The following is a 16,836-nucleotide window of genomic DNA, read 5'->3' as shown; positions in this document are numbered from 1 at the left end:
CGAAATGTTAAAAATGTTTGATGCCATATTCCAAACAATAGTTATCATCTTACACCTGGTGTTCCAGATGTTTTTTCTTCATGGGTGTAAAACTTAATTTTACAAACCACTATAAGAATTGATTTTGGTTTTAATGATCAAATATTAAAACTGCTAAATCAGACCTATCCTTGGCACTATCTAAGTGAACATTATTGCTGTGGAGAGCCAAATTCAAAATTAAAAGTAGAAGTAACTTTTAAATATGTATGTCAATCTACAGACAGATGCTATCAGTCAGTAACCTTTAACAGTTTTGAGCCAATTATTTTTAAGAAAAAAATTAGCATTTTGGGAAGAATAAAGCTTCAAGTCTAAGGTTTTCAACAAGATTTCTTGAATTTCTTGAAATCATATATCAGAATGAAAAGAATTACTTTTTTGATTTATGTTAGAAACAAAAAGCAAGTATATACTGTATGGGTATGTTCAAATTTCTGCTTTGAAAATCTTTGAAGATAAAGTTATACATCTAAACAGAAAAGTACATGTTTTGATTTTATTCATATACATGGATTTAAGAATATTTCATTTTAATCATTGTTCAGTTACTTACATAAAACATCCACCATTATCTAAGATCACCCTGACCAGCAGAAGTCATCCTTCCTGCCCAGTAATAATTTTTGGTATCTATATTATGCCACACTGGGTTTTTTCATTGTTTTATTTTAAAATTGTATTCCATTAATTTACATCAGTTTGAACTAACAAACTTTAAAAAAAAGTATACTGTTTTTTTCACATAACATGAAATGCTCATCCCTAACCTGATGTCAGTTTGCCATCTTACAGCCCATGAGAACCCTACTTGAGTGTGAAGAGCTATACAGCTGCTATATTTGGATCAGGTGCAAATTCAGCACCTATTAAACACAGGAGTATTCAAGTCAATCCAGGTTATCATTGAAGGTTTACAAACCTAAATCTCAGTGCCTCAGTACTCTAACATTACAACAGGAAAAAAAAAAAAAAAACAAAACTAACCAGAAGAACTGTCTTTATAACTTCAGGTCTCCAAAATCAACTGTCTAAAAGATTTCTGAAATGCCAGGGAAATGGGTTTATTAATCAGCCATCAAATATAACAACACATATTAATGACACTGCTCTTTGAAGGTTATGAGTACTGAAATCTGTCATCTAGAACAGTCAGTGGAAATGTCATTATAGGTAGTCCATGATTACTCACTTTGGTGCTAAGAGCTGTACTTGCCTTTGAGTGAATCATGCAGCATTCCTACCTCTGAGCAATACTGCTGCCCTGTATTCATGTCAAAGATGCCTCTAGTCAGGGTACCACAGATAAGGCTTTCTCTACTGTGTATATATTTGTATATATACATATATATATATATGTATATACTTGGGTACACATATATTTGTCTCTAGATGCTATACAAGCAAACACTGAATCTCCTGTGTTGAATGAAGACAGGATGTCCAAGTCTGAGCAAAACCTAAGCAAATGCAAAAAAAAAACCAAAAAAAAATCAGTGTTTCACAATTTACAAAACAGCCATATGATTATGCTACATACCTTTTTGGAATGTTCAGGCTGATTCAGCATTTTTTCAGCATCTTCAAGCCAAGCTTGTAGACCCGCCACAGTGCTGCTGTATCTGTCCCAATTAGCAATTACTTCTTCTAGCATGCTTCTCACACTTCTCACCTCTACTGAGAGGTTCCTCCACTGAGCTGTGGTGTCACTCATGAATTTCATCACATTCTCAACTTCTTCCACTGAGATACAGGAAAAACATTGATTATTTTATTTCATTACCATTTCTGTAAAGATTAACTTTATATCATGCTTATTCACTGTCATCAGGGAATGTTATTTTAATGTAACTTCTATTTCGGTAGGCTTTTATATACGAATGTTCAGCTCATAGCCCAATTTTAGCACAAGATCATGACTGAGAAATTAAATGTGTGAATTAAAGACTTAGGAAAGTACATAAAATGAGTGCTAAATTAAAACAGTAACACTGCATATTGTGTGTGGTGTCCATTTCAAATCTGCAATTAAAGAAATCAAGAGACAGACTTGACTTAAAAATAGTAGCAAATGAGAGTTGCATAATATAAAAACACATATTATGTCTACATTGAAAAGTATGGAATGAAATTCTGATCTTCCTGCCATTGACATTGAAACTAAACTGCTGCTAATTTTTGCCATTTAACTTTTAGCATTTTCCACATGGCAATAAAGGAAAAAATGTGTCCTTATTCCATTTTCTTCCAGAAAGAAGAAAAAAGGGCAAGCAAATGCTGAGACTTCACAAAATATGCAGAATATATTTGTTTTAAAGAGTTTTTAGCCAATTTGAACTGCTACTGCTGAATTCACTTATGATAGCATTTGTTCTTTAGAACAGAATTTGCTACTGGATTTTATTAATAGCATTGAATAAGTCTCTGACTTTTGTTCTTTGTAAGAATACCTTGAAAAAATGTTTACTTTTGTAAAATTTGGGTGCCATTATCAATTTAATTTTCACAACAAACTAAAGTATCCATTTCCTCCCCCCCTTAACAGCAGTTGCAACAATCCTCCAAAGACATTATTGTGCTACAGATTAATGTGATCTCATGTCTGTAACTATTTAGGTCAAATATTGCCCTGGAATTCTCACTGAACTCAGCAGCATTCAGGAATGACAGGAGCCAGCTGTTGAATCAGCTATACATTTTTTCTCATGTATGTCCATACTGCAAACTACCATTTGAGTTCCTCTTGCAGGTTTTCAAACTTAATGAATAACCTCCAATAAACTACAGGATGATTTTGCAACTACAATACTGGGAACAACTCCCAGTTGCCTTTTTCTTTTAAATTAAGTGAAGCTAGGGAGTATTTCCAGGCACTAGAACACTGTTTTCCCTACTCCTAATTTGGTTTCTGTCACAATTTTTTATCCCAAATTAGTAACACTGAAATAATCCAAGAGTTAGCATGGACAAAAGGCTTTTCCCAGGAGGAAGTCTGAATATGACCATCCCCCTCCTCTGGAGATTCAGAAGCAGCAGCCTGCTCTGGACCAGGTGCCCACATGCTAGGGACAAAGAAATACAGGTATTTACCTGAGCCATTTGCTTTGGCATACATTTCAGCTGCTCGTTTCAAGATCTGGTAGGTAACTTCATACTGCTCAAAGAACTTACTATTTTCAATAACAGACTGAAAAGAAAAAAACAGATAAAATAAATATGGGTATTAGGATTAGCAATAATTTATATAAAATTATATCAGGATACTGATGATGACATTTAACTTCATTATTCCTCCATTCATATTTTCATCATGATAAAATAATATTTTAATACCATAATTATAAAACAGCATACAAATGTCACCTTTTCAATTTAATGGTACAGCAGAGTATATAATTTCAAATACAGATTTATTTACTTTCCACATGGAAAGGTTATTTGAAGTTCCCTTATTTGCTGTCTTGCTGGATATCACTAGCATATGATACTTAGAATATGCAGAAACTGAGTAACTAACAAGTTGTTTAGTGAAAACTGTTTTACACTCAAAACTAAGTGAAGTCATTTTAATAAAACAGAAATTTTCCTTCATATATGTCGTCACAAAAATCAAATCCAATTGTTCCTGTACTAAGCCTTTGCAGCAAGACAGGCTACACCTTAATAGATGAAAAAATTTTGCTTTATTCTTCAATTTTTCTTTACCTCCTTTGCAATTGCCAAAAAGTAAGATCATGGAAACACTGCACAAAGAGATGCTGCTTTTCCAAAGTGTGACACAGTTCTGTTCCTTTGTGAGTGATGGTTTAGCTCTGTGATGTGTTAAAGTGCGATGAATAAATTATCTGGAAATATTTTGGTAAAAAATTTATGCCTCTGACATTTATGCCTCCTTATCCCTTATGGCAAATGAAACTGACCTTTTTTTACATGTTTTTCAGAAATGTTATTTCCTTTAAGCGCAATACAGAATTATAGCTCTACATTATGCAATCACATTATATCTTGCATTACCAGTGTTAAAACAGGAAGAGAAAGGTAGAGTCTGGAATGGTTCTGTAATTCATGTTATATCTCACCCCTCTCAGCTACAGATTACAAAATTAAGGAATGCATATCCCCACATATGTCTATACAAGCTTTGGAATGCCAGAATAGACAAAATCAGGCAAGTGTGATTTCGATTAAACCAGGTTTCAAATAAAGTCCATGTTCAATGTATTTTTACAGGAGAATCAGATCTTGTGTGTTCATAAACCCGTATTATATAACACGAAAAATGCAGTTAAAAATAATTCTGCCAGTATATACCTAAAACCTTTCTATTTAAAACCTTTGACAGTTGCTATGTCAGGTTACAACAGCTATCTAGTAGATAATTTAGAACTGTGTTTATAACTAAGGAAACTAGAAGTCCAGAACAATCACAATTTTTCTCTGTTCTCCTGTTAAAACAAAATCCACCATGTATGAAAACCTACAGGCTTTATCATGAATTGTGTGACAGACTCATGATTTCACCTTTGCCAGACCCATGCAGACATGTCAACCTGAACCAAAACCTCCAAGACTTCACATGAAAGAGCAAAAAAAATTATGTAACACTGATATCAAGAGCTATCTGAAATGTTTCCAAAAATTAAATAAAGACATTTTACTGATTAATATTGTCTACCATCTGACAAGACTCCTTGAAGAAAATAAGCAGCTTTCTCAAAGAAGTGTAGCATATGATGCTAAAAAAGTGCTAACACAGCAGTGCTACAACACATTTCCATGGGGTAAAATCCATGGATAACTGTACCTCCATTACAGTGGAATTTGGCACAATTTATTATTCAGGTTGATGGTGTGCAAGTCTGTGCTGACCTTTACTTCTGGTATATGACAGACGGGTGAAAAGATGTTAAGATTAAGTAAAAATCACCACTTTTATTTTTAAGCTACAGTACATAAATATTTTCCAGGCATATGTTCTATCCAGATCCTAATTACGCATGTTCCTAGAATGCTGACATTCCCCAGTCTGTTTTGGCAGACAAACAGACTTACATTTTTATCTCCTGCTAATATAATCACTCTGACTATAAGGTACTGACTACAGTCTTCCTATGTAAGACTCCTAATATACTGGCAGAGTAACACTTGTCCCTTAGTCCTAGAAAACTGGTCCCAGGTAAGCCAAAGCACATCAATTCTCTCTCCATCACATCTTGAAGGAGCAGAAGTCAAGGCCATTTCTAGAGTGAAAATGAGATTTATTTATCTTCTTGTCCTGATTTCCTCATTTTGATGTTATACGGTGTCAAAAATAATGCAAGGAAGCATCTTCCTTCCCTAAAGACCACCTCAGCATCAGTGGTCTGAATTACAAGAACAGTTGAGGCACTTGCAAACTAATATACAAATTAACAACTTCATGTTCCTCTTAAAGGAAAAAAAATAAGTTACTAAAAAACCATTAAAATTCAAGCCATTCACTGTTTTATTATTTCCCTTGTCACCTTTGAGTAGTTTTTTTTACAGCCTTAGAAAGTAAAAAAATGGACTACAATCCTAGTTATCGCACATCACTCCAGCAAACTAAGTTAATTCAAGTAATTATCTGAAGCTTGTGAAGCTTGTCCATAAAAGAAGGTTAACTGACTCCTGAATTTTTGTGTGTCCCTAACTGCTAGAGTTTAAACACTTTGAAGAGTGAGAATTTCATCTAAATTTCATTGAGTTTGAAATTTTCTTTTCAAAAAAGTGGGGACATCAGTAATTTTCTTTGCTCTTTGACCTGGCTCTGAATGGTTCTGTAACTGCATTAGTTTTTTTCAGACTTAATTTTTGTGCAAGTTTCTCCATATGGATTAGATAGAAGGGAAAAATATATTTAGACCAACCCTGCTTCTGAAAGAATCCTTCATGCCCTAATGTAGAAGTGCAGCAGTACTATCATTCTACCTACACTTGGCACTGCACGTGTGAATTTAAAAAGATGCAGCAGCGTAACACTAAAGAAGAATTTATCAATGAACACTTGTAAGTCAAGAGTTTCTGTTCTTTAACATTGTAAATGGCTGACGCAGAGCTGGAGCAAGCTCTTTCCAGAATAGAAATTTTTAAAAAGGGTTTAATATACTAATGATGAGTAGGAAAAGAAAAATCTTTCTTTAAAAGAAGAAAATTAATCCCCTATAGGTATATTATATTAAAGAAATATATGAAGGTAAAATAACATTCTGTTTTATTTGTCTTTTGGAACACTCTAAAAATATTGTGTGTGAATGCATGCCAAATGCCTCCTCTGTCTTTAACTCTTAAAACTGTATAGACTCACTATAAAGTGCTTCTATCCAGGTGTAAAAGGAGATTAAATTAACTTCTCTGGAATTGCTATAAAGAGGAAGCAAAAATCCAGGATTTGGAACCTCCAGACACGCTTCCTAAATTAATCACTGGACAGCAGCTGGAATAATATTTCTCTCTTTCAAAAAATGATGCAAAGAGAATAATTTTTACTTTTAGCCTTTAGACTAAAGTTCCTCCATGGGGAAGAGAGATTCACGTCTGAATATATATTTCATAGGAATGCAGTCATAAAGTTGATGACTGACAAATCTGATATCTGTGTCTATTCTTTTATACAATTCTAGCAAACTTAAATATGAGAATTTCAAAAATGGTTATAAAAAGAGGACAACCCCAACTTACAATATAATTTTGTAGAAGCAGTTCCACGGACTCTCGCCTTCCGTATTTGATTATCCATGATTTTAACTTTGATTCTGCAAAGACTAAGAGTGACAGCAGACGGTACTTCAGCTCCAGAAACTCCATCTTCAACAGATGGAGCTCAGATGAAGAGACAACAAAATTAAACCTATAAAATGAATCACAGTACAATATAATAGAGCAATATTCATTTCTGCAGAAGAGACTGAAAGCAGTTTGGATATTTTTCTAATCTTTCGCCTCATTTAGAATCTACAAACATTTAATTATGTGTGATGATATTCTAATGACTGCTCTTGAACAATAAACTAATTACATTTTTTTTTAATCACAGAAAACATCAGTTCACTTCTGTTATTAAGTTTTGCAAAGTCATTTTTCTTTTTTTTCACATGCATCCTGGCTGTTATATAACATTTCTTCCAGGGACAAGTAATAACAGCATCAGTATAAAAAAAGTACTCCTATCCAAAATTTATCACTTATTTTGATTCTCATCCATCTTAAAAGCATCAGGTTTTTCAGTATATTTTTATGTATATTCCAGGAGGTTTTTCCATCCATCTCAGTTTGCCACTGAGCAATGTAACTAGACAGGAATCACTGCATGAACAGATAAAAAAGCAAACAGGCTTCCCTTCATGCACAAAAGCTTTTCATTTCAGATTGAAAGCCTTACCTGTCTGCCATATCCTCTAACTGGTCATGTGGAACAGGCACGCCATTAACAGACCTGGTCCTGTGGATCTCGTGGAATGCCTTTTTGTGACCATCTATGTTTTTCAGCAGATCCTGATTGGATTTTAAGAAAGAGAGAGATATTGAGAGAGTGGGGGGAGGGAGGAGAGGGAGAGAAAAGGCTCACAGTAGGCTATCTAACTAATAAGCACAGTTTTAAGCCGGCTCTGCTGACTCAATGTAGTTAACTATTTGATCGTGCTCTCACATTTCCATGCAAGGTAATGCACACTACATGAGCATTTACACCAACTTAAACGTTTACACCAGGGAACCTCCTCATGTGAAGCTCTGTTACAGCCATTTCAAACAATTAGAAAAGATTTTAAAACAGGATACACTGCAAAAGGTTTAACAAAACAAGAACCCTTAACTGTATTAAATAATCTCTGAAATTCAGTCTGCCAGTATGCTAACATCCCAAAAGCATAATCCTCCTAAATTTACTCTTTAAATCTTTATAACAGATACTAACCTTTGCTAAGTATAGACTGAAATTTTAAGCAACTAATCTGCTCTACTATATATAGGAGGAAGATCTATAGCTCCTTCTCTAAGTACATATCCCATATTTAGTAAACTTTTCACTCTCTCACCATCAAAAGACTTCAGGATGGCTGTCTCAGCCCTGCACGAGCGACTGCGGAATGTGGTACCCGACCTGTATTGCTGCGATCTGAACCGTAGCAGTGCGAGCCCTACAGCAGAGCACACTTCAACTGTAACTAAGCAACACCGCTTCACACGGCTTCCTGGAGATTACATACTGAAGGGAATGACTGGCAGCAGCCTTTGAAGAGATGCTCTCAGCAGTGACACGTCAAGTCCCCCGAGAGAGCACGGAATGGTGGGGGTTTTTCACTGCAGACAGACAGCTGCTAGCACAAGGTGCTCAGAAGCCTGCCAGCAAAGATCATAGAAAGGTTCCCCCTCTCTCACCTCAGGGGAAAAAATGCAGGCTTCTGCACAGATACTACATATGTATTTATTCCTACGTGCCAAGGAAGGGCTTCTCCCCAGCCAAATCTCAGTGCTTTCACAGGAGGAATCAGTGGAAATTCTCTGGCTCAGCTCACCAAATGGCCCCACTATTCCCATCAACCCACCTGGGCTTCCATTGTTTTCTGCTTCAGCCAACACCTTGCTGTGAAGAGAAATGAGCTAGGCTTTCTCAGATGCAGGTGATGTGCTGATTTTACCATGCTGAAGACTCCTGACTGGCATAGTCTCACATAAAGGGAAGATTTGGAACAAATATCTCAGCTGTGTTTGGGACCTTGACATACAAGGGATGCAAAGGAGGCAAAGGGATGCCCCTAACATGCACCCCTAACTGGTGAGTCAAAACAAATCACAGTAGCTTCATCCAACATCAACAAGAATCTCATGAAAACTTATATACAGAATGCTCACAAAATGAAATCCTGCCCTGGGAAATGACCCTTTCATATTGCCCTTAATTCCTGGATCTCAATAGCAATAGCAACTAAAATAAGCATAGGTGCTTGCCTGATTCTAAAAGGTTTGTCCAAATAAGCTTGTACATTTTGTACTAAATTTAATTAGGCCATAAGCTATAAAGTTCACTAAAATAACCCGTTGTCAGATGAGACAAAGATAAAAAGGAAGCAATGATGTCATCTGAACAAATCCAAACAAACCAACCAGAAGGCCACGAGGAAACAAGGACTGAAAAAAATACATTAATGCATTTCTGGTGCTATCCAGTAGCACATTTGGATTCATCAATTCAAATCTGAGCAACAAAACAAACTCCAGGAACAGATATAATTATGTATGCTTCTCTTGAAGCTTTTTCCATCCCACTCCCATGGGAAAACTCCCCTGGCACAGATTAACCTAAATCAAAGTTTACTTGTCGGCATGGAAATCCCTCTACACAGCATTTCTAATGCAAATAAAAAATACTTTAGGGCACACTCTTTTGTACTTTTTATGAATGTATCAAAAGGAGGTCTACAGTGTTCACATTCTAAGAACAAAAGAGTGTTTGACTTGTTAATTTTTTTTAAACAAATGTCAAGTCCTATGAATCCTGAAATCTTTGATGCTACCAAGAAATTAATGAAATTTAGTATTACAAGAGACAAGATACTGAAAAAATCCATATCTTCCTTAAAGATTTTAATTTTTTTTAAATTTAATTAGTTACTACTCAAGTTAGAAGAGCTACAATTGTTCTAATAAAAAGGAATCAGGTGACCATGAAACTTATCACCTTTTCATGATATAACATTACTTTTTGATGAAGAAACCTTACCCATATCCTAAACACAAAAAGTAACAATTTTACAAAAAAAGTTTTAATATAGTAGTGATAGAGGAGAAAAAATAAAAAATAGAAAACAATATAGCCTCAAGTACTGCCTTTCTCTACACCATCTTTTCCCTTCCATTTACTGGTTCAGTTTCTTTTATCATCTCACCAGCATATCTTTTCACCAATACATTTTTCTCACACATATTATGCAAATCCACAGAAAAAAACCTCACTGCTTTGGTTTTAAATGAGAACTTGGACTCAGCATAGAATGATGGTACAATTATTTACACTCATCTGGAAAATTTCCTGTTTACCACAGCATGCTATCTGCCATCACAGATGGCTATCATGCTATCTGTCATCACAACACTATCAAAATTCACTGCATTCTCATTCCCCCCCCCCCGCCAATGACTGTCACCTGCACTGACTATCAGCACAGTTAGTGAATTTATTCCCTTTTTCCTGTTTCACCCAATTAGTTCATACTGGTTGAACAACGCACCCAATATTATGAACTCCCTACGGAAATTTACTGTAGAAATTAAAACAGTAATACCTGACCTACTTCAGGTAGAAGAAGTAAAAACACTTGAAAGCAATTCTGAATATCTGAATATTGGTTGCAAGATACACAGATATCACAGTTCAAATCACCATGACAAGATACCAATGTTTAACCACCACCAGCACAATGCAACCCACAGAAAGTAGAAACAGGAAACAATGGAGGGTAACACACAGAACTAATGCATCCCCATCTACCTTATGTTGTTCAAGCTTCCTGTGTATTGTGTTTGCTGTTTCCTCATGAGCTTGCTGGACAGTCACTTCTTCCCTCAGAGCAGCCTCTGCCCTGTAGAGCCAAGCACCAATGGTACCCAAAGGTGCAGGAAGGGATTTATCAAGGTGTATGTGCCAATCGAGCATCTAGGAAGTAAAAGGTAAAGGACAAATTCCTCTCTTGCTAAAGAATACAAATAAGTACATTTATAAAAACCATACTTTATACTGTAAAATCAAACCCCCATGTAACAGAGTATAATAGAGACATTAGTCTAGGTATATTATTCCACATGAGTTTGGAAATTACAGCATTCTCACAGGCAACAATATCTCTATAAGAATTTGTTGATTTATCTATTTCCCTTTCTGAATAGTAATGGAGTAACTGAAACAAATGAGAATCAAAATACCTGGAATTTTATCAGTTAATATGCACAGAAAAGGGGTACAAGAACTTCTTCTGCCAATGTAATTTAAATCATCTTCCTGTATAAAATCTTTATATCTCTATATTGAACATACTTTCTATATGCAAGATTCATATGAGTCTCAAAAGACGGTGGAGGGGAGAATATAGCAATAAAACACTGTGTCTTATTGGCAATGCCAGTTATGAGAATGAAAACATAATTAAAATTATGTGAAAACTCCAGAATAATTTTAAACAGATCCTCTGGTAAATACATGACATAAAAATATATATATTTATGCAGTATGGATATACACTAGTAATAATGTCTTCATAACTTTTAATTTGGGTCAAACAGTATAATTTGCTTAAGATTTTTCATTCAGTTGTCCAAAATTCCAACCATAAATACTAACATTAATTTATTACTATTGAAAATAGGTCAAAAATAGAATTAAAACCTCATTTATTGGTAACATATTCAGTATTACAAGAATTAGTTTAGTTATACTAAAAACTGCTATATTAGAATTTCTCAAATAACTAGCAATTTACATTGGAACATTGAGTTTGGAAGTGGCATTGTGTATGCTTTTCTTTCTGTCAACAACCTCTTTAACTTGGCTGAGCACAGTTACCACTCTTTCAAGTAAAGGGAAATGGGAAATCTCCAAGTCTTGTCCTTCTCTTAAAGTTCATATTCTATCTTTGAGTGATATTAAAGACGATAGTACAGTAAATATTCTCAAAACAAATACAAAATAATTCAGCAGTGCCAGAAATTCGGTCCACTTTTAGGTCCCTAATGCCCATTTAAATCAATAGCAAACAGATGTTTAAAGGATTTCAAATTCCACCCTTCATTTAATAAAAAAATACATAGCACAATGACTTTCAACTTACCCTGGAAGTAACTCTCTCCCATGCTTGCTTCACCACAGCTTGATCAAGTGATAATTTACCATCTTTCCTTACTGATTGGGTTGCAAGTTCAAACTGTTTCCTTTTTACCTCATATTGTACTCTGAAATGCTTATATGACTGCACAAAGAGAAAACCAAATCAATTGCAGTAGAGAATGAAGGAATTAAATTCTTTAACATTTATGAAGTACCATAACCTATGAAAATTTTGCACTGATAGCTGTCTTAATCTTTCCTAAAGAAGAATAGCACTGAACTTTTATATTTACTTGCATATTTTTAATTTATCTTTAGATATGACTTTTGTATTTCCCTTCAGCTATGAGGTGCACAAACCATATATGAAATGAGATAATAACTGATGAGATAAAACTGCAACTGGATTTAATGCTACTTGGGACAGTGGCTGCATTTAGAGAGCAGTCAAGCTTCAGGAGTAAATTTAGGCCAAGTTTTGTATTTCTGATTTAGACATTAACCTTTGAGAGAGCAAATGAAAATAAAACACTGTGTCCTGTCCTCTCCACCTGTCACTTCATCCAGCCTTCAGTCATACCTCCTATCTGAGCTAAATCATGCAGGATCTGGAGGGAAGGCACAGACACATGCTCTCTCCTAACTAGGACAGTCCCTTTTCACACTGCTGGGAACAGCTCTGTGTTAGGCAAACCATCTGTGCACTGTCCTGCGTAGCAAAGCTGGAGCTGGCATTGTAACTCCTCCACCAATAACAGGCAAGACACTTTGTGTCCTTATTTCTTTAAACAACATTATAGTGACTCTCATACTTACAGATTGCACAAAATACTGCAGTACCTGTTACACATAATGATGACAAAGATTTGTTATCATACACAATTTCCCTGCTGCTTACCTGATACTTCTCTTGCAAGCTTGTTTCTGCCACCTGTGCTCGGCCTATGTCTCTTTCAAATTGTTCTGCCCACACTTTGAGGTCTCTCAGCACCAGTCTGTCTTCCTTCTATGATGCAGTACAACCACACATTAAAAAAAACAAACCTTGCAGCCTTTTAGTAGAGCTATCAGATGCAGTCCAGAAATTAACATCTCTGTAGCAATTCAAGGTCATTAGTTGTAGTGAAAGCAAATGTGCCCAATGCTCTTATCATTTACCTTCTTACAGTTTAACTGAAATGCATTCTCTCAGCATAAGAGAAGTCACCAAGTAGACATGAGTCTTACAGGAGTGAAATCATGACTAACAGGGACATTGCAGAGTCAGAGATATCAGCAGTTTTCATCTGATATTAAATTAACACAAAGTTCTTTAAAGATATCTTACAAACTAATTTTAGTCTTCAACAGATTGGCAAAGTCAATTTTCAGTTAAAAAGTTAATAGAGCTGAGACAGGAGAGGATTTTTTAATCTTTTACCACGATTTTATTAGCTGGTCTGCTAATGCTGAAAAGTTACTGGCTGATTGACTTCAGACTAATCCTTGACATAAAGCTCCAAGTCTAGAAGTTAGCAAAATATTTAGAATATTTTTAACATAGAAAATGAAAAAAAGAAAGAAAACCCAAGTATATTAAATTTCTTCTCCTTCTGTGCTATTTTATGACTTTGAAGAAAAACATATTTGTTTACAGTTTACCACTTCAGTCTGTCATGGCACTGCAGCTTTGTAAGGCTGCAAAGTTCTCTGCAGAATTCAGTGACCTGGCAGTGGATAGAAAAACACTACTGGGAAGTCTCAGGTCTATGAGCATGTTACAAGCAAAAGTTATCAGGAAACAAAGTGTTCTGTGCACTGTGTAAGGAGGCTGGTCAAGCAGGATACAAGTGTCCCTCTCAGATTTCCAAACAACCAGATGTTCGTTGGCTGCTAATCAGTGGCTAATTTTTGAAACCAAAGAAGCCTTATCACTGTAAAATTTGTCAGAAATAGACAAACAACAAATTTGGCTATTACAGAACAAATGCATCTTACATCTCATCATATAAGCTAATCACCTAAAATGAGTCACACTTCAAGCATTACATGAGAGAAGAAAAACTGGACCATGGGTTAAAAAAAGAGTTGTCACTGCCTGCATTTAAGAAACAAAGTACTGTCTTGTAAGAAATTAACCTGACTGGGGAAAAAAGCCAATTTATGGTTCCTTTCTTTGAAAGTTCCCTAAAATTTGTAAAATATAACTTCCCCTTAATAATTTTTAGAAGATAAAGCTTTTGCTTTATTTCAGCCAAGGAAAGGACAGCCTCTGCTCAGAACAGTTAAGTTGGACGTAAATTGCACAACAGATTTGCAATTATCACAGTTGTCCTGATAGCCAGGTAGCTGCAGTGAGGTTAACATGCTGTTAGAGCAGCTGTGCAGGAACCAAGTTCTCTGTAGCTTGTGCTTCTGTCTTCTGAGAAACAGTATAGCACAGATACAACACCTCCTTGCTCCAGCTATCTGTAATAATGGGCTTTCCTTGGTGTCCCAAGAAGCCAAAACTCCCAGCACATCTAAATTTTCAAATCATTTCAATATAGAGAAGGAAAATAAAATTTCTATTCTTCTTGTTTGTGTGAATATAACATCAAGATTCCTTAAGAAAAGAAGCAAATTCATGACTACCCCCCTATGAGGAAGATCATAAAATAATTTAGGTTAGAAAGGACCTCTAAGATCATGAAATCCAGCCGAGTAGAATATAAAAAAGAGCATCTTAACTCATTCAGCCATGAAGAAGGAACTTTGGTATTAAATTTGTTCTGTTCCTAAGAATCTATAACTTTAGTGAGACTACTGAGATCTCTATTAGTATTAAGCTGCCAGCTCCATAAAAGCAATACTAAACTATGCATCTTAGTGGACTGAAATACTACAGCAATCTCACTAACTGAAAATTTCAGTAAGATATTATTGGTTGAACTGATGAAGGGAAGAAGTGTGCCCAATGCTCTGTATATTACTTCTAATTCACACTATAAAATCCAGTTTCATAAAACACTGTTTCATATTCCTCATATTACTTAAGGTAAGACAGAGCATCTATATGACTGCAACTGTTCATACAGTAATCTGAGCAGAGCAGGTATTTTGCATGATTACATCACTAGTTTAAAACTTTAAATTTAAAACCCATTCTGACCACATGTTTTTGAAATAGAGTATCTCTGGGATTAAGAATACCTTGATGGCACCTGAAGATAACACAGGAACAGCTTCACCTCTCTCAGACCACATATGGTTTCTCTGATACTAAGTTAAGAGGTACCATTTAGCCTTCTGCATTTTAAAAAACTATTAATTTAGGAAAATTTGGATCACTTTAATTGCAAAAGATGTAGATGCTTTAGCAACCACCTAACTGGATGCTATAAATTACATTGTGTAACAATGCATGATGAATCTTTTATTTATTCATATGTTTTCACAGGTGTCCAGTTCAGTAAACCACTTACCACCTGCAAATTAAATTCTGTGGTCCTTGGTTGATACTAAAGCATTTTAAAGTCTCAGTTTGGGAAATCAACAGAAGAGATTCACTTTCTTAGACACCAAGGTACTTGTCATCAACACCCACCAGATTTAATGAGCTATCATTCTTAAAAAAAGGCTTTCATTAGTGTCTAGTATTCTTACTCTTAATAAAAAAAAAAAAAAATCAAAATTACATTCTCACTGATATGTAAACTATTTTCTAAAGTCTGGCCCTCTAAAGTAGCATACAGATCAGAAAGATCAGAAGATAAATCATCAAACAGAAATTAGCTAGAATAAATATAACTATTTGTGCTTTCTCTGGCATGAGGACCATTGATCTCTGATCCATCTATTTGAATTTATCTAAAATCCTGTGGTTCATTCCGTATGCTACTTCAAAGCAGTATTTCTAAATATTAATTTATCCTTACACAATTCCATGAATGTTCACATATTCGTAGAGACGAACAGAATTGGAGCACTCAGCTGACAAGGAACATCAAAGAAGGTATTTAGAGGGAAGAGTTTGAGTTCTGGTGTGACAACGGCAAAAATTTGCAAAGAAAGTTTTCAGCCCAGAGTCAGTATTTTATTAACTGATATGCCAGATTTAATTTGAAAATTACATAACACAGAATACTGTAGGGTTGAAAGAGCTTAAAATATAATGAGAATTTTAATTATGTACTGGAGAGGAAGTATTTTGTTCAGTTCCCTAACATGTAATTATAAACAAGGTGTACTGATCAAATTCTCAGGCACAGACACAATAAAATTTTCAACTATTACCTTTTAAATGAAAAAAAAAGCTTAAGTCTGTTTTTCAGGGACATGGAATCATTGTATTGCACATGTACTGAGAAAATGAAGTCCCTTCAAAAATGTTTCTGCATAAATTCAACTGATTCTGCTGCTCATTCTGAAAACTCTGGCTTATATTTGTACAGGTTACTGGATATATACATATATAGGTTACTGAAACTCACTCTCTGACAGCAGTATCACAGACAGAGGGTGAAAGCTGAGCCAGGCATCACCTTCAGGGATGAACTATTAATGACTAGCTGCAGAAGTAGACTAAATCCCTGGAAAAGCTCAGAAAGCTATTTTTGCAGCTGCTGCTCAGGAAATTCCTCTTACATTGGGGAACTCTGCTGGCATAAAAATGTCAGAGATGACAGGATTATCTTCTGAATTACTTGCTCATCAGAGCACAAGAAGAGAAAGACTTTACATCAGAAATACTTTGAGGGGGTGAGCTTTAAGTACAGCTAAATTTATACCATGATAAGGAAATCAGCAGAGCTTTTACCACTTCAAATCTCCTCTCGCTTAAGAAGTAATGTACTGGGGCTGTGTAAGGCTAAGGATTTATAAAGTCACATTAAAGGTGCCCAAACTTGCTTGAATGGATTGAGAATATAGGAGTAATTCTGCTATCAGTATAAATCTTTGCTTCAATACATCATTAGTTAGATATACATAATATGAGATGA

The 16,836-nt window shown here is 35.2% G+C and overlaps 1 protein-coding gene across 1 annotated transcript in view; it reads right to left on the bottom strand.

The window, feature by feature from the left end:
- SYNE1 (spectrin repeat containing nuclear envelope protein 1) overlaps positions 1-16,836 on the bottom strand; it is a 281,934-nt gene that overhangs the window by 200,301 nt on the left and 64,797 nt on the right. Inside the window, exons 10-16 of the mRNA XM_059468351.1 lie at positions 12,774-12,881; positions 11,880-12,017; positions 10,547-10,711; positions 7,439-7,551; positions 6,739-6,907; positions 3,130-3,226; positions 1,580-1,782 (exon numbers count right to left, since the gene is read on the bottom strand). Coding sequence (XP_059324334.1) covers positions 1,580-1,782; positions 3,130-3,226; positions 6,739-6,907; positions 7,439-7,551; positions 10,547-10,711; positions 11,880-12,017; positions 12,774-12,881 — 993 coding nt within the window. The remainder of the gene's footprint in view (positions 1-1,579; positions 1,783-3,129; positions 3,227-6,738; positions 6,908-7,438; positions 7,552-10,546; positions 10,712-11,879; positions 12,018-12,773; positions 12,882-16,836) is intronic.

This window comes from Ammospiza nelsoni, chromosome 3 (genome assembly GCF_027579445.1).
Source record: "Ammospiza nelsoni isolate bAmmNel1 chromosome 3, bAmmNel1.pri, whole genome shotgun sequence".
NCBI lineage: Eukaryota > Metazoa > Chordata > Aves > Passeriformes > Passerellidae > Ammospiza > Ammospiza nelsoni.
Note: the sequence above shows the minus strand (reverse complement) of the source record. Positions and strands in the feature narration are given on the sequence as shown.